This window comes from Polyodon spathula, chromosome 12 (assembly GCF_017654505.1).
Source record: "Polyodon spathula isolate WHYD16114869_AA chromosome 12, ASM1765450v1, whole genome shotgun sequence".
NCBI lineage: Eukaryota > Metazoa > Chordata > Actinopteri > Acipenseriformes > Polyodontidae > Polyodon > Polyodon spathula.
In genome coordinates, this window is record NC_054545.1 from 45,317,487 (window position 1) to 45,344,457 (window position 26,971).

The 26,971-nt window shown below is 41.5% G+C and overlaps 1 protein-coding gene across 4 annotated transcripts in view; it reads right to left on the reverse strand.

Annotated features, from left to right (window-relative positions):
* The window catches only part of si:ch211-210g13.5 (inactive phospholipase C-like protein 2), a 39,453-nt gene extending 12,739 nt beyond the window's left edge, over positions 1–26,714 (reverse strand). The window contains exons 1-3 of one of the 4 annotated variants that reach the window (XM_041265477.1): positions 25,684–26,714; positions 2,936–5,401; positions 2,528–2,663 (exon numbers count right to left, since the gene is read on the reverse strand). In XM_041265477.1, the coding sequence (XP_041121411.1) occupies positions 2,649–2,663; positions 2,936–5,401; positions 25,684–25,995 (2,793 nt within the window). In that variant the 5' untranslated portion in view covers positions 25,996–26,714 and the 3' untranslated portion in view covers positions 2,528–2,648. Of the gene's footprint in view, positions 1–2,527; positions 2,664–2,935; positions 5,402–5,493; positions 5,571–23,314; positions 23,398–25,683 lie in introns of those variants that run through there. The other 3 variants (XM_041265474.1, XM_041265475.1, XM_041265476.1) reach the window with 3 other exon arrangements.
* Between the last annotated feature and the right edge of the window lie 257 nt (positions 26,715–26,971).

Consider the following 26,971-nt stretch of genomic DNA (forward strand, 5'->3'; position numbering starts at 1 on the left):
AATATCAACCATGTGGGCTGTAAACAAGGTCTGCATGAAATCCCATGCACAGAAGTCTAATCCCTGGATGGATTTAGGAAACTGACACCAATGACATTGGATGCATGTGGGATACTATTAAACTACAGTCTTCGGCTTCAGTTTAGGGTTATAATACAACCCTGCAAATGACTTTGCTTTATGTATGTTACCTTGGTGCTGTGTAAGATTCAGGGCCAGCAGCTGTTGCATTATAACAAAGTTGGGTAACAAATGTAATAATACTGTATGTACCTAGGAAATAGGATCTGAAAATCAATTGAGATTGAGATTACTCTGAGCTAGGATGCAAACGAGGTACCCAGAAAAAATCCTATTAGCATGTCAATTTAATCATGAAGAAACACCCCACATAATTTAATTTACAGCCAGCATGCTATTATTTTACTGTTTGCTTTTGGAGTGCAATAAAGTATGTGGTTATGTTACATAACCATTTATCAACAAAAAGGTTCATTAAACACATTTTTAAAAGATCCGCAGCGCAAACAAAACATATCCCCACGGTTCTTTTACTAAATGAAAAAAAAAAAAAACATTGCGGCAGCATTATTTTATATAATTAATTTTAATTGTGTTTAATTTTCAGCAACATTTATGTAAGGTTTACGAGATTAGTGTTAAGACACTTAAAGCATTTTTCAAGAGACAATAAAACGAATTAATTATCTAAGCAATTACACTCAATTACTGTAGCACCATATATGGTGGCAGTGTGGTCCACTGAGTTAGGAACTTGGTTTCTGATTGCAGTTACATCAAACTTGTCATTAACATTTGTTACAAGAGCATTCTGTAGCACACTGGTTGAACTATTAAAGGGTCTACATATTAATGAAGGTATGCATGCTTTCAAAATGTGATCCATGCAGGTTACAGTAGCCCTCTTCTTGTGATACAGAGACTTATAATGAGTGTTATTTATCTCAGGTCAGAGGACCTTATTTATAATGAGTGAGAGAATCTTATTAGCAAAGAAAAAATGCTTCGTGCAAGAGGCACACGATTAAAGGTTACTAACCTTGTACATTTTTTTCTACAGTTTTATTGCATTATATACAGTAGCAAAGGGTTTTTTGTTGCATTAAATTCTCATATGGTTTTTCATTTGGTTTAATACTGTACTAGTAACCTTTTCGGTCTCTCACAGACTTCACAGCAGCTCGTAAAAAATGTATTGTAAGTGTGAAGGATACAATGCAGTTCTCAGTTAGCTGTTATCCTTCCCCCTCCACACACACACACACACACACACACACACACACACAAACTGCGTATGATGGAAATGCCAGCTGGCTGTTGGCTGCTGTAACTCTCTCCAGTGGAAGATGGAGAAATGCTGAATATTAAAAGTGTCATTCTTTTGATTCTCTTTTTGAGGCAAGAAAAAAAATCATAACAACAAAAAACTTTATGTATTCATTTATTTCCTTCTTTCTTTATTTTTTATCAGATGCATGACTTCTTATATATGGAGCTCCAGCTTGTTCCAGATCCACTGCTGTTCTTATGGGAAAATGATAGAAGTGGGATGAACATTGAATAATTTACTGCTCAGAATACATCACGCATTCAGAAACTGCAGACCAGAACAGTTGGGTTTCTTTGTTTATGAAGATCTGGGGAGGAGGCGTTGAGTAACAATAAAATGACCATCTTGTGGAAAATTAGCAGAAGCAACAGAGCTACCTTTATTGCACAGGAGAATGTTAGACACTCATCTACTGAAAATCACTTTTCTTTTCAACTGTGTTGCTTCCACCCACCTTTACACTATGCTAAAATAAAGGACATTTCCAATCAAGCACAGAAACGCTTGCATGTCTTTTTATTAATTAGTCATTGAGCAGACGCTTTTTATCCAAAGCAACTTACAGAGGCTATGTACAGGAACTATGCATCACAACTGCTGCTGCAGAGTCACTTCCAATAGGACACTGTTTGTTTCACGTCTCATCTGAAGGACGGAGCACAAGGAGGTTATTTGCTCAGGGTCACACACAGCGAGTCAGTGGCTGAGCTGGGAACCTCCTAGTAACGAGACCCTTTCTTTAACCACTGGACCACCAAATTGACTTTGAGCTTGTGAGGAAACGCCTACCTGCTAGACTAAATATGTTTACATTACCAGCTCTGTTTAATATCCTATGAAGCAGCAGAGATGAATGTCACAGCGAAAGTAAAATGATGGACACGCGTGTATTGGGAAAGCAGCACTGCATTCCAGAATGCACAATAAAAAAAGCAGAGGAGCTCCTATCAACCGCAGTTAATTTATTTTGTTTTTTTACGGAGCTGCCTGCTCTAATTGCCACTTGATTGAGTGTTTCTTAATTAATACCCTTCCATTTCTTTTATGTACGGACGCTGACAGCCAGTAAATATAAAGCCGCATCCCTGAGTGATACTGGCCTTTGTCAACGGCCTTAAAATTACTACACTGAGAAACTGTTTTGTTCCAGATTTCCACAGATATTACTCACCCCCAATTATCTTGTTCTCGACCGCAGTTGCTTTTTGTACACTGCTAATTGCCTGTTTGTTTTTCATCTGGTGTCCACATCTCTTGCTTTAGCAGATTGTACCCCAAAATACGTCCCTCCAAAATACTAAGCCCTGTTATTCTGAAACAGAATTGACACTTTCTGAATTGGAAGACAGATAGATGAATAGCTATATAACATTTGTAATCTTGATATCAGTAGTTTGAGAAGTTACTACCAACCCTACCAAGTTACTCTACCAAAACTTTGAAAAAGCATATGCATTAAAAATAGATATATAGTTATGAAACTTAATGTGGTACAATTATGCACGCAGTGACTGAAGGGGATATTAAATTATTTAACTGGCATGCTAATTTTAAGTAAAGTTATGTAGAAGTTGAAAGGATCACCTGCACGTTTTCCCGGAGATCAGTAGCCTCTCGAAGTGGCTGCGTGGCTGCTCTAAAGACCTCATCGATGACCTTGATCCCGGTAGTTCTAGTAGACGTATACTCCCGTGCTTTTCTTCCTTTCCGTACCGACAGACCCCGCTTGTGTGCTTTGCCACCTCCTCTCCGATTTGTGATAGCTATGTGGACAAACAATGTGGTGTTCGCTAGAAACTCTCCGGTCAAAGACTGGAGAGGCACATGCCTGTACCCAGGCTGGAGGCATTCGAAGGGGATGGTGTACTGTGCGATAAACTCGTCCCCTATGTAGTCATCATCCAGGACTACAAAGCGCAAAGCCGCCAGTTCCGGGAGGTTGATCTGAAACTCAAAACTCTCGTCAAAAATCGGATTGTCTCCATTCTGAGTGACGGTTTTAGTCCTTTGCTCAGTGCAGTCAGCTGGGATCCCGTGAATCTCCACGTAGATGTACGGTTCCACTACGTCTCCTTTGGCACCGGAGCCCTTAGGTTTGGGTAGGTTTTGGCCGCTAATGATTTTCATGTGGAGAAGCTGAGCAGAGACCCCAGGCAGGGAGTCCTTTGCGTTGGCACTGAAGTAGGACACCTCCTCCCTCATGATAGCTGGCCGAAGCACGTAGCCACAGTTCCCGTTTTGGCGGAACCAGCCAATGTTGAGATCCATCATCAGTCCGGGGGTCTGGTAGTTCATGGCGACGATCTGGCAGCCACATTTCCAGAAGTCCTGAGGGTTCATGTTACTGGCATCAATCCTCATCAGACTTGGGTACACCCTCGAGAGGAACCTCTTATTGTAGCTGACAAAGTCTTCCGGGTATTCGTTGGCAAACCTATTAGCATCCACCTCATTGTACGAACATATCTCCCAATATTTCTGGTATCTCTTGGACACCTCAAAATCTTTAAACTGGACGGACTTGCACAAGGAGACCAGGTCAGAAAGCTCTTTGCAGAGCCTTAGCCTTCCGCTCATCTGATCTTTATCCTCTTCTCCCAACCTTCTAGACATCTCTATCCCTTCATCTTCGTCAGTGACATCTCCTTCAGAATCGGGGTGGTTTGGGGGAAGCTTCTTCCCTTTAAGGAGGATTTTTCCTTTGAGATTATTGGGAGAGGGCAAATAATTATCTTCCAAGTCAGGCGGGTCTAGGTAGAGTTTATCCCCGAGAATCTTCTTCAAGTGTTGAGCCATGACCTTCTGTTGCTGGACTGAGCAGTGCGTCACCAAGCAAAGAATCAATGGGAACTCGGACGCTTCAAATGCATACTGATTGATCATGTCAACAACCTTGCAGAAGGCAACCTGCGATGACGCAGAGTGTCCAACATATATCAAAGGCTCGTTATCTGGCCCATCCCACACCACAAGCTCTAAGCTCCGGCATCCCATTTTCAAGGCCCGGATGTAGCCCCTTATATCCGAGGAACCCCAGAAATGGTCCTCCAAGAGGCTAGCGTTGTGGGATGAGTTGATGTAGTAGTGAGACAACGGCTGGGTCATGTCCTGGCAGACTCGCTTGTGCTGGGGATCGAAGATGTGGCACTCCGAAGAGAGGAGGTAGCGGGTGAAGCCGTCGATGGAGAGGTAGCCCCTTTCCCTGCCTTCCTTGGATGGCTCGTATTTGTTGACGATCTCCGCGCACATCTCCTCCGTCACCCCTTCCATGCCTTGCTCCACCTCCGCGAAGAGCATCAGATCTTTGCAGTCCAGATACTCCTTGTTGCTGGAGAACTGCATGAGAAGAAAGAAGATCTCTGGCCTGGTGCACAGCTCACAGTAGGCCTCAGTGAAAATCTCATTTGTGATGTCCTCTCCGTACCTACCCTGGGATTTCTGCAGCTCCTTAAATTTCAGCTCAATCCTGGAAGCCTTCATTCCTGGGTTCAGCCCTTTGATGATCTGGACAGCCCTGGACAAGACGATCTGGCCTTCTTTCTCAAAGTCAGCGACCTCAAACACAGAGGAGATCCAGGAGGTCCTGAGGCTCGTTGGGTTGGCCTCGACAGCGTGCCTCCCATAGGACACCAGATACCTCAGACCCATCACCCAAGTGTTCACGATATCCGCCGAGCTTGCTACCAAATCCAGGGATTCGTAATTCTCCCCATATATGATTGAGAAGGCGCACTCGTCAGGAAACTGATCCGAGAGGCCGTTGCTGCGGAGGACGGGGGTCTTCTTGCCAAGCCGCACCTCTTTGATGGTTTTGATCTCCAACTTGGCTTTCTCAGAGTCCTTTTTGGAGGGCTCCCATCGCAGGTACCTCATGTCCGGGTCCAGGATGAAGAAGCGGTTGTACATCCGGGAGTTGGAGCGTACTTTCTTCATCTCACAGCCCTCCACCATGAAAGACATGCAGGCCGCCGTGCTGTTGATCTTGCGGTCGCTGGGCATGGAGCTGAAGGAGACCGTCTTCTTCCGCACCTGCCTCTGACGGGACCCGTCCTGCAATGAGAAAAAAAGGATTGAGTTATTGTAACACTTCCGAAAATGACTACACAGAAACGTGCATTTTATAAAGAAAAAAAAAGTTTTACTTCTTTATAACCGCAGGTAGGAACAGAATGGTGGAAAGTTCACGCCATCCAACCATAAATACAGTTTTGTGTCAAACGCACCCTCAGACGTAATGTACTCAATGGGCTGGTGCTGCAAAGATTAAATGCAGAATATTCGTTACTGTGCTAGCCTTGCTGTGAAGTTATACATCTTACATCATGGTTCTGACAGGCTGAGTTTGAAACCTTTTTTTTTTTTTTCTTTTCAGCGCTGCCATGGCTGGGATTGACTGGCTGTGCTATAAACATTATATATATATATATATTCGGGATGACATTTTACTTTTCATTTTTTACCCCATCTTATGCCCTAAATCCATAGACTGAAAAGCAGTTTGAACCTAAGATGCGTATGCAGGAAATTGCACCTCTCTGTGTGAAACAGGTTTTACTGAAGTGCTATTGATGAGATGGATCAGATGAAGCAATCCCTGTATCAGAGGGGTCAATACCGCAAGATGCTTTATTTTGGCCACTTCCTAAAAGGTGATAGAATATGTGCAAGGCAGTGAACTGGCAACCACAAACTTCCAGCACCTTAACCACTGTGCAAAACAAGTCAGGCTCATTTGCGCAAGCGCAGAGGCACAACACTGCTGTTTATATGAGGGTTTCCAAGCGGATGCTTCTGATACATTTCAGCAGCGCTATGCAAGATTCATGAAGACCAATTCTATTCCAGCACTTTCTAGACTCACTCCTTTGAGCCACCAACAGATCTTTATTAAATACTAAAACAAAATCCAGAAGTAACAAATTCTGACTAGTGAGCTGTGCGCTCTAGCTCTATCGTACAAGACTGTAGTCATCAACCTGGACCCCGAATCGCTTAACTACATGCACAATGTAAGGAGGAGATTAGTAATTTATGATTACAGCATTTTGGTACTATAACAGAATACATTCAGCACTATATAATTGCATTGCAAATAGTCCACTACCTTTCTGCATACAAACTCAATCATTCAAACCACATGCAATGGGGTTACAATACAGCCTCTTCCCAGCGTGCTCCAGTGATCTCTTAGAGAGAGAAAGAACTAGAGGGGAATCAATTTATTCAGGCTGCTCAGCATCCCAGAATGCCAGCAAAAAAAAAAAACTACACCTTATAGTCAGGTGTTATTCAGCCAGCATTTATTATGAATTTATTATGAATTTATTATGAAATATTTAAAAGTGTTCGCTCATTTTGTTATCTAGACGTGTTCATTTTTAGCCCGTTTTACACGTCAACGCGCTCAAGCTCACTTCCTGTGCAGCAGTTATTAGGACCCCACCTAGAGAGGAAGCGCGAGGCTAAAGTGGGGTTGTAACACCACAGGAAGTTAACTTTTGAATCAAAGTGAATGTAACACCAAATCAAAATAGGAAAGGAGTTTTCTCAAGCTAAGAAAATCGCACTGGCTATCAGTCTTGTAAGACATGAGAGACAAAGACTGCTTCCATTTTGAGTAAAGAAAAAAAAAAACAGTAGTCAAGCTTTCTCTTGCGTGTTTGACGCCCAGATAACAGGAAGCAGTTTTCACATCAAGGCAAATCCAGCAGCTGTCATTTCAATTTGCTGTTTCATACCAGGGCAGATGTTAAAAGCAGAACAAAGCAGCACGCCTAGCGAGGTTCCAACAGAAACTGACCATATTTGGAAAAATATACACTGTACTTGGAGCAGCAAGAAGATCAACACTTCAGCGGTTTTCAGTTGTGTCGCCCAATTCATTCTCTACGTTTAGTGTAGCAAGTGCAGCAGCATCTATGGTATTCATAACATCGTGGTATTCCCCTCTTATAAACAGGTGCTAATAAGTGAAGAACTAGCACCTCATAAAAAACACAATATAAATTCTTCCCCAGCTAGTTAGTAGAGTACAGTAAGTCATGCAAAGGTTTGTGAAGAGCATACACAAGGTACAACTCACAGCCATCTAAGTGAAGCACAGAAATCTTCCGCCTATTGCCTTGGTCAGTACTGCACATGGAGTCTGAAGATGGAAGACAAATGAAAAATCTACCCACTGCCAACAAAGCAAGCTCCAGGGCCTACGTGCAAATTCCCTGAAGCTCCCAGATACGATGACCCCTGAGTTACACTGGCTGAGTTCAGGGTACATGTGCTAGACCACAGTCTCCCGAAGAGGCTATTGTTTCTACAGTCCCGGCAAGGCTCTGATGTCAACAGGCCAGATGTCTGGAGCCAGATGCTTTTCCTGATACCAATTTGTGAAGAGCCAGGATACAACAGATCACGCCTGGGGAAGCAAGGCTTCCTGCTTGGAGGGGGAGGGGTGCAGAGAAAAGAGAGCAGACACCCAACCAGGATCCTATAGAAAAGTTTACAAAGTTCAGGCACAGTACACAAGTGTGGTTCATGGTAGCACTAATGATAAACCAAGGTAGTGTAATGCACCACATTGCACTCAGCATGGGGAAATCATGGTAAACTTCCAAATGAATATTTGCCATTTTAGTTTTCTGCTGAAATCAGAGATTATGATGTGCTGCAAACTGTACCGTCATGTCAGTACATGAATTCAAATTAACAGCTGTTATATAGGAAGCCTGTGTGCACCTAAAGCCTTGCACATTTAATATATGAGGCAATTCAAGAGAAGTATTGCAAAAGAGAATAATCCAGTTATGGTCATGCGATGCGCTAACCATCACCTACAAATGTGCTTAACTAAATCATTATTAAGAACAAGTTCAGAGATCAAGGAGACACCCTCTCACACACCCACGAAAAGAAACAGGCAGCTAAAAATAACACTTCTGGAATCAAGTGTGCTCATTTCCTTCACCTCAAAGATCCCACCTACCCAACAAAGAGCATTCTCCTTATAGCTGTCAACGCCCCAAACCACAAAGTGTTATCTGCCCCCTCACTGCCACACCATTTCCATTCTGGTTTAGTTTCACTTTCTGAAACATCTCTGAAGTTGCAACACAGAATACCTCACAAACCCAACCCCCATCCCGACTTTACTCTACCTCATTGACATCCATTTACATCCCAATTAGATTCCAAATAGGGAGCATCTGGGCTGTTTCCTCAATTACAAACAAAAGGATTCTTAATCTTGGATAGGAAGAGAGTGGGAAGATGATGGGAGAGGGTATTCCGCTCAGCAGATGGAACAGGACTTATTCAAAGGAGGAACAGACACTTTGATCTCATTAGCCATGTTGGTTTATAAGCTATTTTAACTGATTCTGGATGCACGCACACACACACACACACACACACTCCTTGGCACCAGATGTTGTGTTTGTGTAACAGGGGTGAGGCTGGGCGTGAACGGGCTCGCCCGCATTTGTGCTTTTAACCTCACCTCATCTCGCTGACAGGGAGACAGGACAGAATCCGTAACGGCAGTGCATCACACATCACCACCTGTTACACTTATGGATCAGAGAAAGGGAGACTCATATAGTCTCTTAGCAGCCTGTGTGTCGGTGGAGCTGAGGAAGAGAGGCTGGGATACTCATTTACAGCAGCGCCCTAAGTCTGCCCCACTACCTTCACAATAGTCATTTTATTATAACAAATCAGACAGAGAGACAGTAATGAAACAAAATGCTAAACAGTCATGTCATAGGCAGCTCAATTTTTTTTTTTTAAATGGACTCCAAAAAACATTGCAGCAGCCTCCAAATGTCGTCATGAATTCCAAATAAGCAATTACTTAATTAGGTTGTAACAGCATGGCTATACGTAACCTTAATATTTGCAATACTATAGTATAATAAATGCACAACAAGTGAAATTAAATTAAAAGTCAAGGAAGACGTAGCCACAAATAGCTTAGCTAACTCTGGTGTCTGCAGTGCTCAAAAGACTGACGCTATTGTCTGAGCAAAATATGATCAAGATACTGTACAGAGGCTTGATACTCATAGCTACTGACCTCAAATTACTTTCATTAGAGCAACTGTGGTTCTAAAATTAATTAGAAACAATGCTAGGCCCTACATTCAATCTCTAAATGTCCCATTGCACTGGAGATGTTGTGGAGCAAAGATCTCTTAGAACTCTACATCAGTCGACCCAATTAAAAATCAGAACTCATGCAAACATAGTTCAATAAAAGCTAGATTCAAGAACAGGCATACAATTCAATATTAATAAATGCGCATACCACGCATGGACCAGGAACAGTTTTGTTATGAGAAGAATCAGTCCTGCACTTCCTCATGCTATGCAAATTAAGGATTAAGGACTGCGCTCAGGCAAAAAAGGACAAGCGTGGAGGGGAGCGAGACAGGAGAGCACAGCGTCCTCCAAAAATAGGACTCCTCAGGGTCCCACGTGTGCAGGGCAATGGCAGCAAGATAAAACCTCAAACAAGCGGGGACTCTGGAGCATGCTGTTAACCTGATACCTCATTCATCACAATTCAATAGAACACCACAGGACTTTTTTTTCATTTATTGTGAACCTTTTCTGCCAAGTCCCATTATTAATATCCTCACCCCTCTGTGTTGGCAGGCAACATTCTTAGTCACCCAAGGCAACATTCAGGACCCATTTTCGGTCAATCAAAATGAATATATTTCAATATCCCGTAGTATATAAAAGCCAAGTTGCTAGGGAAAACTGATTTATAATACTGAATATATTCAGAGGAAACCATCAAACATAATGTGGACTAAAAGGTGATTCAGTTCACTTCTTGTAAATCAAGCCTTCCTGCATCATCAGGTTTTATTGCCTGGCTGAAATATGTTTTATGCTCTTTTTATTTAAAAAGCCCTCCACACTCATAGATTTAAATAATAAAACATGTTTCATGCTGAATTAAATTCTATCAATCTGGGTTTATTGGTTTCCTTTTTTAGGCATGAGGTCTTTATTTTCTATCATGCTCTTTATAGACCAATCTAAATCTATTCTTAGTTTCCAATCCTGGAATGCACAGTCACTTAATCGTCACTGCCAATGCATTCTCTCCCTCAAATGGACCCCATACTGTGGTTCACTTATAACGGCTTTCACTTCACCCGCACGCTTCACAAGACCCATTAACGCTGAGCCACAAAACTGAATACATGTGGATTTCCTTGTGCTGTTGCTGCCTGCCTGCACTCTCTGGACAAACAGGTTTGCAAAAGTGACAAATCCCTCGACTGTTTTGTCAAGATTAAAAGAGGACTCCGGGAAATCTCTAGGGTTACGTTTCGAAAGTTAATAATCTTCACGTATTTCTCCATTGAGCTTCTGTGCACATAAGGTGAGCAGAAATCTGTACAAATACCTCATGCACAGTAAAGGTGCATTCCAAATCCTTCGGCTGCTATATAGTGCTGGCGGACAAAAGGGTACCGGATAACCCTTGGCAATTATGCAATGCAGCTGATAACCTTTTCAGTCTTCTCAAGACTGCTGTAAGTTATGCAATTCACTATTAGGATTCACGGTGCCGTTTACAGTATGCTGCCCCAGTGTTGCTGTTATCCACTGGGCTTATGGAACTGACAGCAATCGTGTTGCTAGGCACATGCCCCCCCCCCCCCCCCCCCCAAAAAAAAACAACACTTTTTCATCTCCATGGAAACAGTTGAGGCGGAGGACGGATTTAAAACTTCCGAGATAATGAGTGGACAATATGTATGTGTACACGTACTGATGACATGGATCCCTGTTGTTTTCATGCCTTATAAAAAAGAAAGTGAATCATACAGACAGCGGTGGCACATTTCCTGTTTCTAGCACAGATCCCAGTCAAAATACCCAAATTTGAAGATACTGACTTGTGGTTGCCCTGAAGAATTATTATTTTTTTTTTTTTAAACTTCTGTTTAGCTTCTAGAGTGGCAGCAGAGCTTGATACATTTATACTGAAAAGCACAGCAGGCAGGAGCAGTGGCGACTGGATGACAAGCAGGTTTCAAGATGGAATGCAAAACATAAAGATGAGTGCACAGAAGGAAAAACTATGCAGCAATGCAGCAAGCAGGCCCAGTGCAATGGCAGTTTAATGTAAGATGGTTCAACAAAGACTGGCGGGCTGCAGCTTTAAGAAGCTGACTGTACGCAAATTACATTACAGAGTACAATTAGCAGAAAGCGCAGCTCGCTGGGATGCAAGATGGAGGATTAACTGTTTAAAGCCAGCAAATGCCAATCACCAGACCTCAAGCCTGAAGCATTAGTGTTGCACAATTATATACCACTATAGCTTGTGCGTCTTCCACAAACACCTCATCCCTCTTGTTTACATTGACTCAGCTACCCGAATCTCAGAAACCATAGCAACCGTATTCAGTAAACACAAACCACTGAGGTGGAAATTACTGAAGCCTGAAAAACAGTCAACAGTATTTTTTTTCAACCCAATTATATCTTGAATTATTATTGTTTCCCTATAGTGTTATAAGGAAGCTTTTTAAAATGGGAAAGCTGTTGTAACACACATGTTCATCTGCAGCATGTGTGATCTGCGTTTGTCCAGTCTGGTGTATATTGTTGCTTATATTGTAAATAACTGCTTATGGGTCTTGAATCGAAAAAAAAACCCCACCTGAACAGCGACAGAAACAAACCTTTTTCCTGGAGTCATGGAGATGGCACCAGGAATGTGGAGACAGCAAGTGCAGCACGCTGCAGTAGTCCTCCAGAGAGCTGGGCAGGAGTGCAGTAAGATCTGAGGAAGTGACAGATGTTCTGTGGCAGCTTTCCAGCAACTTGGAGGAGAAACAATAACTCTGCAGGCAACAGACAGCTTACAGTCTTACCCACTAGTGAGACATCTCTGCAACTCACTGGGAAGCAAGAGCTTACCGAAAACTGACAATGGGTGTTGCAGTTAAGGGCACAGCCTCTGCACACCTAATACAACAAACACAGATCGCAGACACATGGCTTGAGGTTTTGGACTGGTGAGTATTTCAAGCAAGAGAAGTCTATGAAGCATTTCAGTCACGATCGGACATGCAACTTCAAAATCAGCATTATTATAGCTTGCATCATTAAGACCTAGGCTTCATCAGAACTTGGATTTGCAATTCCAAAATGACTGCATCCCTATTCTTAGTCTATTTTAATTATTTCTATTTGGTCCACAGACCACCTCTATTGTTGCCAGTGCCGGATTCCCAGTCTGGCCCATTCTCACCACTTGAACGAAAGGAAGCCCCTGGGAACTGACGACCCCGAGGACCACACGACTGCATCTTAACCACAGTGCAAAAGAGCCAGGCTCATCTGAATTCGTGGTTTTAGAGCTTTTAACCTCCTCTCACCTCACTGACAGGGAACACGACAACACTGCCCGTTACACAAGCATCTTTTACTGAAAAAAAATGCATATACATATTAGATTAGTTTAGCGGTCTGTTATTTTGAGCAGGTTTATCTTTCCTAGATCTGTACACACGGCTGCACTGCTGAAAGAGTTAAAGGGACAGTACATATTTCAGTATAACAGAGAGAGTATCCCAGCAAAGTATTTTAACTGAACAAATGCACCCTAACTAAAGAGCCCTCTGGAGAAAGCAGCCTGAGGACTGTACTGTACCTCCCACATTCAGGTTTTTCAAAAAAGGAGACCGATTCTTGTAGATGGGGGCCTTTTTGCATTGCAGCACTGCAGACTGCTGTGCGACTATCATTTCCCACATGATGCTGTTAATCTGGTTCCACAGCAACCAAATTAGCACTGTCCGATGAACCTGATCCAATAAAACAAAAACAGATGGAAAAAAACGCATACCAAAAGAAAACAGCCTGTTTATAAGCCCCCTTGTGATTATATTGTTCTGTGCGTGGCTTACAGAGGGATTTCCTGAAAGACTATGGATATGAAATGCTGCACAGACTCCAGCTCAACCTTATATACAATAATCTAGCACATGATTCTGTACAGAAGAGCCTTAGCACGTCACTATTAGTGATGACTTTTTTTTAACAGGATTGATCATTCGTTTGTTGTTGTCTGTAGCAGAAAAACGACTAGTGTATTTTGAGAAGTGAAAGCATGTTTAGCACGCAGCTGGTACAGCAGACCAGATGTACGTCTGTGATGCTGGAACTCACTTTCACAGTAGACACAAATAACCCTCTTTCTATCCAATGAACGTCCCATTCACAAGTCCTTCAGTTTGAGTGCTTTGCTGCATAATGCGGTTCCGTGACTAATTTTCTATTCAAACGATGACTACACTCATTCAGTCCTGGCATGCACTAAAATGGTGATGCTGGAAATGAATTCCGGTATGCTATGAGGGACAAGACAGGTGCGCGATTAACGTGCGTTAAAAAACCCAAAAAAACAATTATCTCCCAATATATAGATATAGAAATAGAACCTCCTCCCACAGAAATCCAGGCTTGGAGAAAACTGGACTGCAACTCCCATTCAAAATCAACATCCACAGCAATATATTAAAAGCTTATATTTTATTTATTCATACCAAGATCAATAAGTACACTCATATAGAAACATGGAGCACTTTTACATTGGTACACATCAATAAATAAGCTTTTAATATATTGCCGTGGCATTGATTTTAAAAACTTATCATAATAGCTATATATTATATTATATAAGTTATAATATATATATATATTCTAGATATATATATATGATATATATATATATGGGTATTTGTTAATTCCCCAGGTAGTGTTGCCATGTGTTTTATCAGAACTAGCTGAAGGAGGTAATGAAATGTATACTAGCTAGCACTCTATTTTTGCTGCTCACAGAATCGTTGCCCTTGAAGGACCTCAGTGAAAATAGATTCTTGGGAGTCTGTATTACAGCAGAGGTTATTTGTTACAAGTGACTTTTCCACAAAACATGTTCGTACAAAGAGACACTGATACAATAAACACATCCCTTCCTATCACAACTGGTAACGAATCCCCACCAGAGCAACCCTAACGTCACGATATGATACGCATCGCGTAATGCAGGTCGCGATATGATATGAAACAATACACAGGTCTTTGTGTAAATATGTTGATTTTTTTTAACCCTTTCAGTCCTGAATTATTTTTGTCAAGCTGAAGAATGCAAAATTAAATTATATAAATTCAAAAAGGTGCTCCTTTATTGAGCATACATTAAAAAAAATTACATATATTTAAACTCAGAATGTGTAAGATAAGGTGGGAGTTTGAGTACCCATCCAGGACTAGAAGGGTTCAATTAAAACTCTAACCGTTAACAACAGCCAACAGCCAGTTCAACAGCCAGTTCCACAAGAAAAAAAAACTCTAACCGTTAACAACAGCCAGTTCCACAAGAAAAAAAAACTCTAACCGTTAACAACAGCCAGTTCCACAAGAAAAAAAAACTCTAACCGTTAACAACAGCCAGTTCCACAAGACAAAAAAACTCTAACCGTTAACAACAGCCAGTTCCACAAGAAAAAAAAAACTCTAACCGTTAACAACAGCCAGTTCCACAAGAAAAAAAAACTCTAACCGTTAACAACAGCCAGTTCCACAAGAAAAAAAAACTCTAACCGTTAACAACAGCCAGTCCCACAAGAAAAAAAAACTCTAACCGTTAACAACAGCCAGTCCCACAAGAAAAAAAAACTCTAACCGTTAACAACAGCCAGTTCCACAAGAAAAAAAAACTCTAACCGTTAACACAGCCAGTTCCACAAGAAAAAAAAACTCTAACCGTTAACAACAGCCAGTTCCACAAGAAAAAAAAACTCTAACCGTTAACAACAGCCAGTTCCACAAGAAAAAAAAACTCTAACCGTTAACAACAGCCAGTTCCCAAAAAAAAAACTCTAACCGTTAACAACAGCCAGTTCCACAAGAAAAAAAAACTCTAACCGTTAACAACAGCCAGTTCCACAAGAAAAAAAAAACTCTAACCGTTAACAACAGCCAGTTCCACAAGACAAAAAAACTCTAACCGTTAACAACAGCCAGTTCCACAAGAAAAAAAAACTCTAACCGTTAACAACAGCCAGTTCCACAAGAAAAAAAAACTCTAACCGTTAACAACAGCCAGTTCCACAAGAAAAAAAAACTCTAACCGTTAACAACAGCCAGTTCCACAAGAAAAAAAAACTCTAACCGTTAACAACAGCCAGTTCCACAAGAAAAAAAAACTCTAACCGTTAACAACAGCCAGTTCCACAAGAAAAAAAAACTCTAACCGTTAACAACAGCCAGTTCCACAAGACAAAAAAACTCTAACCGTTAACAGCAGCCAGTTCCACAAGAAAAAAAAAACTCTAACCGTTAACAACAGCCAGTTCCACAAGAAAAAAAACTCTAACCGTTAACAACAGCCAGTTCCACAAGACAAAAAAACTCTAACCGTTAACAACAGCCAGTTCCACAAGACAAAAAAAACTTTTGCAATGCGATTGCAAAGAAAGAAAAACAAAATAAAAATCGCCTGGAAAAAGAAATCTCTGCTCAAAGCATATTGAACCTACAGGATGAGAGAGATGAAGCCCTGTCAGTTAATGAGATGGCAAGGGCTGTAACCCTCATGCTGACTCACTAACAAAAGTAATTCTTTCCAGCTGTAGAATACAGAGCCAGCCAAACATATTAAAATAAAGCAGAAGGAACTGGGGCAGTTAGGCATAGGAGCGCGACAACAAGTTCAAGATCATCCCAAACAACTGGATTTACTGTAAAAACCTTTGTATAAGTCTATTTTCTAGGTATTTTTAGCGGGTCCTAAAAAGAGGGGATTGACTTATACACTAGTGGGACCTATAGGCTTTTTCCTGAAATTGTTGTCTCAAAAAGGGGAGGGCGACTTATACAGCTGTGAGACTTATACACTGTTTTTTACGGTAGATGCTCAGACTGAGGTGGCTATTGAAGATGAATGGGTTTATGTCATGCTTCACACACCATGCACAATTCTGGCACAGTGCATGGGTGCATTATTGGCCAAGGAGGTGCAGCATTGTCGGGTGAACTTGCCCTGTACTGATTCTTAATTAAACTACTAGGCACTGATCCAGCCTTCCGGATTACCAGGGTATACCAGGAGAGCGTGTTCAGGGTACAGTCTGACAGAAAGCTAACTGTAGAGGAGATTTCACAGCCCTGCTCGAAAGTAATCAGATCTGTTACAAGATTTTAAACAGCGATATGGTAAACAGGGGTGGAAATCGGGTAGCAGGACAAATCCCATTTCTTAGTTTCTAGGTTAGAGAGGGAGTGCTGATCTGATAAAGTATGCTTAGGACTGCACAATGCAAACGACAGAGCTGCACTCTGCAAATGTGTGTTCCTGACACATATACCAGATATAAAATACAAAAAAAACCCTTATATTAACATACTTAATCTGTTTTTATATGTGTATATGTTTAAAAGGTAAGAAACGTTTAACATTTAGCTACATTTAAAGGTTTAAACTCCTTGTGCAATGCTGAACATTGCTCAAAATGTGGTACCCAAAACCGCTATTGTTAATACCAAAAAAAAACAAAAAAAAAACAGACAGACAGAAGATCTCTGCATTAGCACAGTAGCAACTTGTTCAGCAAAAGCGTTGCTGAGGATTGAAACAAATATAGCGTTATCTGGATTTTCAGAAACGACTAGGAGGAAAATCACTATCACTGCAATCTTATTTGGCAGAACAGCCATCCCTTGCTATTGTACTGTACCGGTCAGATAGTGGCTTGAAAACAGAGCTGTACCGAGTAGGAGAGGACAACAACCATGAAGCAAGCTGGCATGGGAAGCAGCAGCCTTCAGTACATGAAAATGTCTAGCCACGTTCCTCATAACAGTGGCTGGGGGCCACAAGCGACCCCTGGGGGACCCCCGGCCCTGCTATCTCCCAGTAAACTGCTTATGTCCCAGTATGCCTAGTTTCCCACCCTCCCCAGTTCACTAGGGCATCCTACATTTTAACAGGGCTACAGATCTGTGTTTGAGGTTACAGCAGCGAAGGCAAAATTATTCCAATGACTTTTGAAATAGGAAAGAAAAGAGAACAGTAATTTAAATGGATGGTGAATATTGCCCTGTACCTCCTATGTAGTAAAAGGACCACTGGATCTCTTCTGGCTCAGTTGTTCAATGAACTGAATGCTCTGTCTATACTCCCCCACAGAAGCACTTTAGTAGTAAATATGAAACAAAACTTAAATTCAGTGGCAAATGTTTTTGAAAATGTTTTGTTCATTGCATTTACCAAATTTCTTTTTACATTTCTAAATGTAGCTATCAAGTGTTTAATTAGTTACGGCTAAAAGTAAATATGTAAAACCCTAATTATATGGGTCAGTTGCCTTTGCCAGGTGCCAGCGATGGGTCCTTGAATCTTTCCTTGAAAAACGTGCAATGGACAGTTCCTGTGATTGCACAGTGGACCTGAAACCCTGTCAAGACTCTGCGAGGATTGCAATGATGTAGCCCGCTTCGCTGCTAAGCTTTGAGAACTGCTCCACTTTCACTTCCTGCCACAGCTGAGGCGATTCTTTTCACCACCAGGACCCGCCTGTGCTCTTCTTTGATGACGTTGCTGAAAACTGATCTCACTGGCAGCTCGAAAGGGGCATGAGTCAGACTAGGCTGGGGTTGGAGGTTCTTTCCTCTTATTACTAAAAAAAACAAAGCTGGGCCCCGATGAGACTGTTTCAGTATGATTCTTTACCGGAACACAAAGTGACAGCAGGCGTCAGCACCACGCTCAAGGGGGGAGTTCAAAGAAACAGCACCGGCCCCAGTCTTACTCGTTACTTGCTTACTGCTGAACAATTGCATATTGCCTTGTAGGACAAATTGGGGCCCATTTTGCGCCAGCCCAAACATGGAAAGTTCTTCCTGGTAGTATAGCTGTCTATTATTAAACACTGTTCTTACAAACACTGTTGTACAATCTGAACTTGACTGCTAGAAAACACTGATTGTATATTACTCACTCCACTGTGGGCAGGACCCACTCTGGAAGACTGCGGGACCTCAAATTAAATAGAAAATACATTTACAGTGGCTTCTCCAGATATCTAATCAGATCTGCAGCTAGGAGCCGAGTGAGATCAGGAAAACAGATCACTTGTGTCAAGCACTTCTCACCGAGCGCTGTTCCAGTCCTGTGGAATTCTAGGGTTTTATGGTGCTCTTAAAGACACAGTGCTGTAGGTCTTCATCTGATTTTAATTTGGGGCTGATCAGACTCAAGAGCAAATTAATTAATCATACCGCTAAACCTCTTGCATTCAAACAGATGGTTTGTATAACCAGCTGTTTGGATAAAGAGGACTTTTAAAAGCTACTGTTATCCTCTATTGTAGACACCTCAATGGAAAATGCATGTGTGAACTGAAGCAGTGATATCTGAATTACCAGGCAAAGTCTGAATCCTACTATAAAATGGACGGCTCTGTGTCAGCTATATCCTTTAATCCAATCTCATAGCTTGCTTTTTTTTTTTTTTTTTTTTTTTAATTTAGAGTGACCAATTATTATTTATTTAAATTTTTTCGCCCAATTTGTAATGTTTAATTATCAGCACAGCACTGACGTTCTGAGGGCGTGTGAGCGTCCTCCGATCTCACAAGCCTCAAGTCAGAATTGCTTTTACGCCAAGCAAACCCAGAGAACAGAGATCAGCCCTGCCTCTTATCCACTCTGAATGTGCTCAGCGTCTGGCCAGTAGGGTTCGCTGTTGCGCAATGAGGAGAATAAGTCCCTGACGGTTTCCCATCCCCCACTCCGGAAGCGTCAGAGCCAATGCGACACCCCCTTCGAAGTCCCCAGCAAAGTTCGGCCTCTTTGCTCAGCCCGGACACGAACTGGCGCCGTCCAAGCTGTGTGACTCACCCTGTGCTCCCTGCAGCAGCTCTTTAGCTGGGTGAGCCACTCTGAGATCCCTATCTCATAGCTTTCTTAGCTAATAATCTAATTGACCACAGACCAAGAATAACCAGCTCTTGACAATTGCTGTCCTCGTTTTTATTGGTTGCACTTTGATTTTTAGTCGCTGTCCTCTAACAGCACAGGTGTTAAGGTATTGACTTGCTGCTGTAATTTCAAACACAGAGTCACAACAAGAGACTACGTCAAGCTGACACAAGGTTCATCCGGTGCCTTCATCAGAGTTGTATAAAAGGATCAATCTGCCAGTGCTTAGATCATTAAAAAGCCTCTCATTGATATTGGTTTTCCAGTTGAGAATTTAAAGTGATTGTAGCCAACAAAACATTGCTGTGCTGCTTACCTGTTTGTCACTTCATTCTCAAATGTGCAGTTTTTAAAGAAATGTTACGGAACGCATATTCATTTTGAAATGTTACATACATGAAGTTAAAGTTCTTAGTTTTGCACACCTTACTCTCAGGAAATCTGTTTCACTTTGCCCTTCCTAGGCCATTTCACCTCAGCATTGTCTTCCGGGTTAAGGCATGTTACTGGCTAACAGCATGTCAGTCAATAGGGGAAGCAGCTGGTTTGTTAATTACAGGAATGATGCCATTGAAGGGGTGGGGACTGTTTTACCCTCCAGGTAAAATGACCCAGAGTGCACCACTGTCACATCTTACAAACAGAGATTTACACGAGCACAGCACCACGTGTTTTAAAACAGTAAAAACTGCACATTTGAGATCGATATAACCAACTGAAGTTCACAACAGGTACACTTTATTTTTTTTATTGCTATTACAACTTTATTATGGATGAGACATAAACATAATAAGAAGCAGCAGGCCTGCCCAGCAGAAATCGAAAAACAAAAAGAAGCCTCCTGTGATCCTTGTCTAGTAATTAAAATGTTTGCTTGTTGCTTTTTCTTGTCCAACATGAATTATGGATTTTTCGCTTGAGATTAATTAAATTGCGGCAACAAGCGACTGCAGCTGCAGCAAGGACTGGAATCAGAGAAGAAGCGTTTAGTGTTAAAAGGAAAATCACAGGAGGTGATGGCATTATTTCAAATTGCACTGCAATATTTCCATTACACTGTAAGCCAGACACACCCTATGGTAGCTACCATTTCATATTTTCTACATGCAAATCTGAGATTGTGAGGACAGAAATCCATCCATCACATCCTGTTTAACAAGCTCTCACATCATACACTACAACCTGGTGCTGGCACTGCTTGTGTGATGCTAGAATGAAACCCTGTGCTAACTCAACACTAGACAACGTGGCAAACAAGCCTTAAACGATCCAGTGACGAAAAAGCAAATCCGGCCATCCATCAAAGCAAATGTGAAAAGAGCAAGAGCTTTATCCAGGACTGCAGGGTTATTTGCAATCCATTTTCAGCCAATTGAGACAGGGGTTTGTTTTCTTACATTTGGCAAAACTTTTAACATTCAGCAGTCTCAACACGGGTTATACCCTTAAAACTTCTCAAGCATAGCAAAGTGCAATGAAGCATAGTGAAAGCACGTTAGAGCATAGGCTTATCATTGTAAAGAACAGCGAGGTGTGGTAAAGCATATTAATTAACATGGCAAACCAGGGTGAACTCTGATAAATGCATGGTATAACCATTGGAAAACTGCAAGAAATACCATGCAAAAATACAGTGGTAACCTTTTACAAGGACAAACCAAGCAAAACATCTTGGCCATTCAGCATGTACTGTATATGTCACTGTGAAACACTGAGGTCTCTTAAAAATATCTGCATATGCTGCATTATCGCAAAAGAAACACAAAAAAATTCAAGATTCTTAGCTCAATAAAACGAGGACCTCAATCTAATAAAAGTTAAAGGATTGAAAAGAATCCGATTTAAAAGCACTCTTTAAGATTCTGTGAGCATTCATTCAAAATCTACTGACCTTGAAGAATGACATAAAACAAAAACAAAAAATGTTTAATTTAAAAACCAAGCGGATTAAACAATGTCCCATCAGGGTCATCTCCGTGTGCGGACCGTTTCTTAACTGGAGTCTACTTGCCTTTCAGGTGACTCGAGTATCGTTACTTTCAGGATCCCAGAACAGTTGGCCGACAGTCCATTCAACCCTTTACTAAGTTTTCTCCATAGGAAAATGAAAGAAGTGACATTTCCCCTCCTCATTTCCTTCAGGCAGGATAGACATCTACTTCGTTCTCTGATCGCACGTGAACTGCATACAGGGGCTACATGTGCTACAGTGAATACTCGCCATTCATCTCTGCAGGACGCTGGTCAGCTTCCTGGACCAGGCAGAAGGAATCAGTACTCAGGTCTACATCAAAGCAGCTGTGGCAGATGAAACCCTTCCTGAGTACTGACTGCTTTCATGAGTTTGCTGTACAGCAGAAATTGTAGAACCAAATTCTAATCAGGCTTGGAACACAAATTGATCATGGTGCTATTATTGTGGGCAACAAAAGCGGTACAGCTTAATTTGAAAAAAGCTTGATCCTTCAAAATAGGAAGAGCTGCTAATGAGGGAGAAAGTCACAATACAAAACAGGATTTAAGATATTTTTTAGCCAATAAATCGATTGCGAACTAAACTGTTTAAAGTTCAGAATACTGTATTGCACTTGTGAACAAAACATAACTGAATCACGTATAAAAGTAATAGAAAGTACAGCAACGTGTAATCAAACATGGAATATCAAAACATGAAATCAAACCACTGTTACCGAAAACGGTCAAAACAGGCAAATGAGTGATTGTCTAATTTAACTGATGACTTTAATAGGCCACACATGCAATTACAGAGCCACGCATGGATGCTTAATTAAAACACAAAGTGGTCTAACATTTTCACAGACGACAGCCTATAGTTTCTATATCACTGATTACTGAGAGGAAACTGAAATTTCATGCAGGTAGGTATATAAATCTTGAGGTGTTCTGATACATGTGAACACCTCTATATATAGTAATCACAATTGGACGAGTCGTTTTCTCCAGGATTGTGAATGTGATAATGTAGTCCTAATGACAGGAAACACTTCCAGCTTTTTTACAGCAGGTTCAAAGCTATTAGATTTCTAGGAGATATTTATAAACTGCATTGGATCACAAATCCGATCAGATCAGAAACAATAGATTAGAAATGTGATGAGGAAGAAACTTTAATGCAGTTCGATTAAATGTGGCTTTAAGATGCTCGTGTTCCTACCAGCCTAGCCCTTAATAAGAATGCATGGTAAGTAACATGCAGTGCAAAGCACAGAATTCTAGACACAAGCTCGCTTAGGGAGCTGTTTATGTAACAGAGGCCATGTAAGCATGATGTTCACAAATAAGTAAAGCACACACTTGAGCAGGAATGTCGAATATGCACATCTACATGTTTATAGAACATCACACTGGGTGCTGCACAGTGCAACCCCTTGTATTTTACAACAACCCATAATATACACTACAGTAAGAACAGAACAGCTCACCCTAATGTGGTGTAATTTGATTCTGATACATGCCATCTCTTACAAGCAACCTGACTAAGACATCTCAAAAGGATGCATTGAATCAATATGGAGGTCAGCCACAGTATGTTATTTATATATTTAACTTTGCACTGTGGTGACAGTGATGTACGATCAGTTGTGTGTGTGTGTGTGTGTGTGTGTGTGTGTGGGGGGGGGGGTTGTGAGTTACATGCAAGTAAGAAGACCTTTGGAAGGAATAGGGCCTTGAACAGGATTCTGCCTGTAACCTTGCACAGTACTTTAGAAATGAGCGACTGAGGCAGTGTGCAAGGTCCCACAGCTAGCCCCCCTCCACAGATTGCAAAGTATATATTAAGTTATGTGCAGAACCCTCTTACTGTTTACAGCAGGCAGACCTGGGGGGTAATTCCACTCCTGGTCTTTGTTCCAACCCTGTTCTGAATGGTTTTACTGAACCAATTACACCTCCAGCCAGAACCTGAAGTAGTGAATTATCTCATTTTACCTGTTAAACCTGAAGTGGAATGGTACTCGAGGACCGTGATTGGCCACTCCTGGTTTACAGTATTCACCGTCCTTACTGTCGCTGCCTCTGGAACACAATGGTGATTGTTTTAATGGTCGGTAATCAACTGGGAGGCTGATCTGGATGAGAAACCTTTCATCCACCAATCAATAAACCCCATTCGAGGGACCTGGCATTGACTGGAAATCTCAGAACTTTCATCCACCAATTAGGAAGCTCCACTAGAGGACTAACACACTGAAAAAAACATTCACTATCACTTCAGTTTAAATGGTTTAAGTGGGTAAACAGCTCACGTATCGTTGTTTACACCTTCCCTAGAAATTTCCTTCAAATTCACATTTTTTTGCATGACTTTAGCTAAAACAGTAATTGAAGTATATCATTAGTGAGCTGCAAAGAGTCCTGCTTCATTCGACAGTTAAATGCAACTCAATAGTTCCATTAAGGTGTTCTTCCTCTGGTTAGCCCATGAATGATATTATTAAATGTCAGACTGGACTGCCTGCAACTACATCACGTCAACAGGGTGAGCCGAGGATAAAACCCACAGAAATACTTTGAGAGGCGGGAGCAATTACTGCCAGCTAAATATGACTGCATTCTGTTTGCAAGAGTCTGTGAATACACCTAAGCAAAATGCAGCCAGATTCCATTCTTGCAGACCTTTCAAACATCCGGCAGCAAATCGAGCACAAAGACCACTTTCCTTTTAGCACGTTAACACAATCAACATAGAAACGCTTAGCCTTGCTGTACTGGGCAGGCTCTGAGCAGCCACAAGCAATACCAATATCTATCCTAATTACCACAGAAACTAAACTGGCTGTTAGTGCTAGTGTAACAGGGTGGGGCTGGGAGCGAACCAGCGACCCCACACACTGCAAGCGAGCGTCTTAACCACAATGCAAAAGAGACAGGCTTTAGAGCTTTAAACCAGTTTAAATTCAGTTTGGAAAAAGACAGTCTAAGAAGTAGCGCAGTGTTTAAATACAGCTAAGGAACAACACCTCACTCCAGCGAGCACATTTCAAAGCATACAGGGCTGACGCAAGCCAAAGCTAAAGCCATTTCAGTCTCCTATTCAAAATTCATACTTCATTAACACGCACACAGGGGATTCTCTTTACTCAACTGTAACCCAGAAAGGATGATGCAAGCCCAATGATTATACCTCTTCTGCACAATGCCAGCAGCACAGCCTATGCTGAATATGCTTGAGGGTTAAATTAAAAGTATGCTTTGTATAGAATGTAACCCACACCACTTGCTGTTCTAGCCCTATAGGTGTGCATCAGCAGCTGCGCTGTATGTGTATGTATTTATTTTGTTTGAAGTGTTGGGCAGGTGCTTTTGCTGAAGCCATGCACATTGTTTCGAAGCAGGGTGGACTGTACACTGTGCTCTGCAGAGCACCAATGCAGTATCTTTTAGTGCTAGGTTTTTGGTGTTCGAATGTTTTTTCAAAACTGCTATTCTGAGATATACAAAACCTGCATCCCCCTGTTGCAAGCAAAGTTTTTTTGTTTCTACCCCTAATTTACAGTCTATTCTGCGTTCCAACAATATGGGACAGGCGGTTCTATAATGAAAGGTGGCCACGAGCACTATGGGGATGTTTTGCTACCAAAAAGTTACACGACACCCCACGGCCACACACCCAAGGAAGTTCTAGAACAAGTTCATTTACCATGACGTATTGTAGGGTTCTTAATTTACAGTACGCATTGGATACGTATGTGTATATATATATATATATATATATATATATATATATATATATATATATATATATATATATATAGAGAGAGAGAGAGAGAGAGAGAGAGAGAGAGAGAGAGAGAGAGAGAGAGAGAGAGAGAGAGTCGTCTTTGTGAGTCTGGTTTTAGCACATTACAGTTTCGCTGTTTATGCAACTAATGCGGCTAAATTGCACGGTTCAGTAATTAGCGATTGAAGACATTAGTGGATTACTAGATTAGAGGTAGCTTGAAAGTCTGAAGCATTATTGTTTTTTTTTCATAATTACATATGCTTCGTATTACATTTGGCTACTGGCAATGGACACTGGTTTTGACTTGCTTGAGACTTTGTATTGACTGGACCACTTCTTAGAATTGCGCTATAATTTAACATAGTTCTGACAATAACTATAACGCTGACAACTGTGCGGCTTTGTTTGTAGTACAATACAGAACGAACTTGTCGATGCATGTCTCGACTTTATTTTATTCAATGCCGGTAACGTTCATGATATTAGCTGACTCGTTTTCGACTGACAGTTTGCAGAAATAAAGTCAGCTAATCAGAAGTCTGAACGAAAGTAAAATAAAAAATAAAACTCGAACCTTCATGATGCTGCTCCGAAGGTTAGCCGGATTCCTTTCCGCAGAATTGTCCCGGCTACTGCTGCTGTTGCTCCCGGAATGGGGGCTCCCATCCTCCTTACATCTCCCGTTGGAGACCACAGGCTCCGCTCCTCCGGCACCCTGCCCGGTCGCCACCGCCGCCGCCGCAACCTCCAACAACGCCCGGGTAGAAGACAGATGATGCGGATCGTTGCTGTACCCAGGCAGTTCGGATGAATCTGTTGCCAATACAGCGGCTGGATTTAGCATCGACACCGATCCAGGTTCGATCGCCCGTCCCTCCGCCATCATCCAAACATCACAAAACAGCACAAACCATCCTGTGTTGAAGAAGTATTCACCTTAGAAAAAACAAAAGGGAATGCACGGTTTAAAAAAGCGAACGAATGGATTTCGATGCAGATACACAAAAGCATGCACGCTTGTGTGCGAATGCTTGCCTGCGCTAACTGAAAGCAGATGAGATTGCTGCTTATCGTGGTCCGATCAGCAGAGCTGTTCGCTTTAGTTCTGCTCCACAATATGCATAACAGATTTCTCCCCGCTGGATTTCCTGGCAAAAGAAATGACCATCGGGTCTAATCCCTCCTTTCTGGCTCGGTGCCCCCCCCCTCATCAAATGCATATAGCACAAGATTTTGCAGCTTCTGTTAGGAGCGCTGTTAGCTTGTCAGTCTAAACAGAATGGGATTTTCTTATTCCCACACGCGTTTCCCCAAACTGCAGCTATCTTTACAGCTCGACTCTACTTTCCCGACCGCAGCACTGGGCGGATACGAAATAGTTACAAACGCATACAAAATAATACATTTTAAAAATATAATAGCCAGAAATGCATTGTTGTTTAGATAAGCACTCTCTGCACGGTCTTCAGAAAATACGCGCTGTAGGACTATGTTCTTTTTCTGTTAAGGGCTGTAATTTAAGGATAATTCAGAAACATGTTTCAGCTGTAGAGACTCATACTTGTATTCTCATATGTCAAAGCACCAGATAATCTTTATAAATACTGTTTAATTAGTGCCACATTCTGTTTATTATAACGTTATGTATATGAATTATATTTATTTCATGTTTTGATACATTTTCTAGTCGCTATTTAAAGAACACAATATATTGTAATGACTCAGCATTCAATAAAACATAATTCTAATTGAACCAAATTGTTCTGGGGTACATTTCAGATAGGGTATGTTTATTTTCCCTGTCAGTTGAGTCTTCGAATCATTCTGTTATCCCTGTCACTAAAAACTATAAGAGAAAAGCA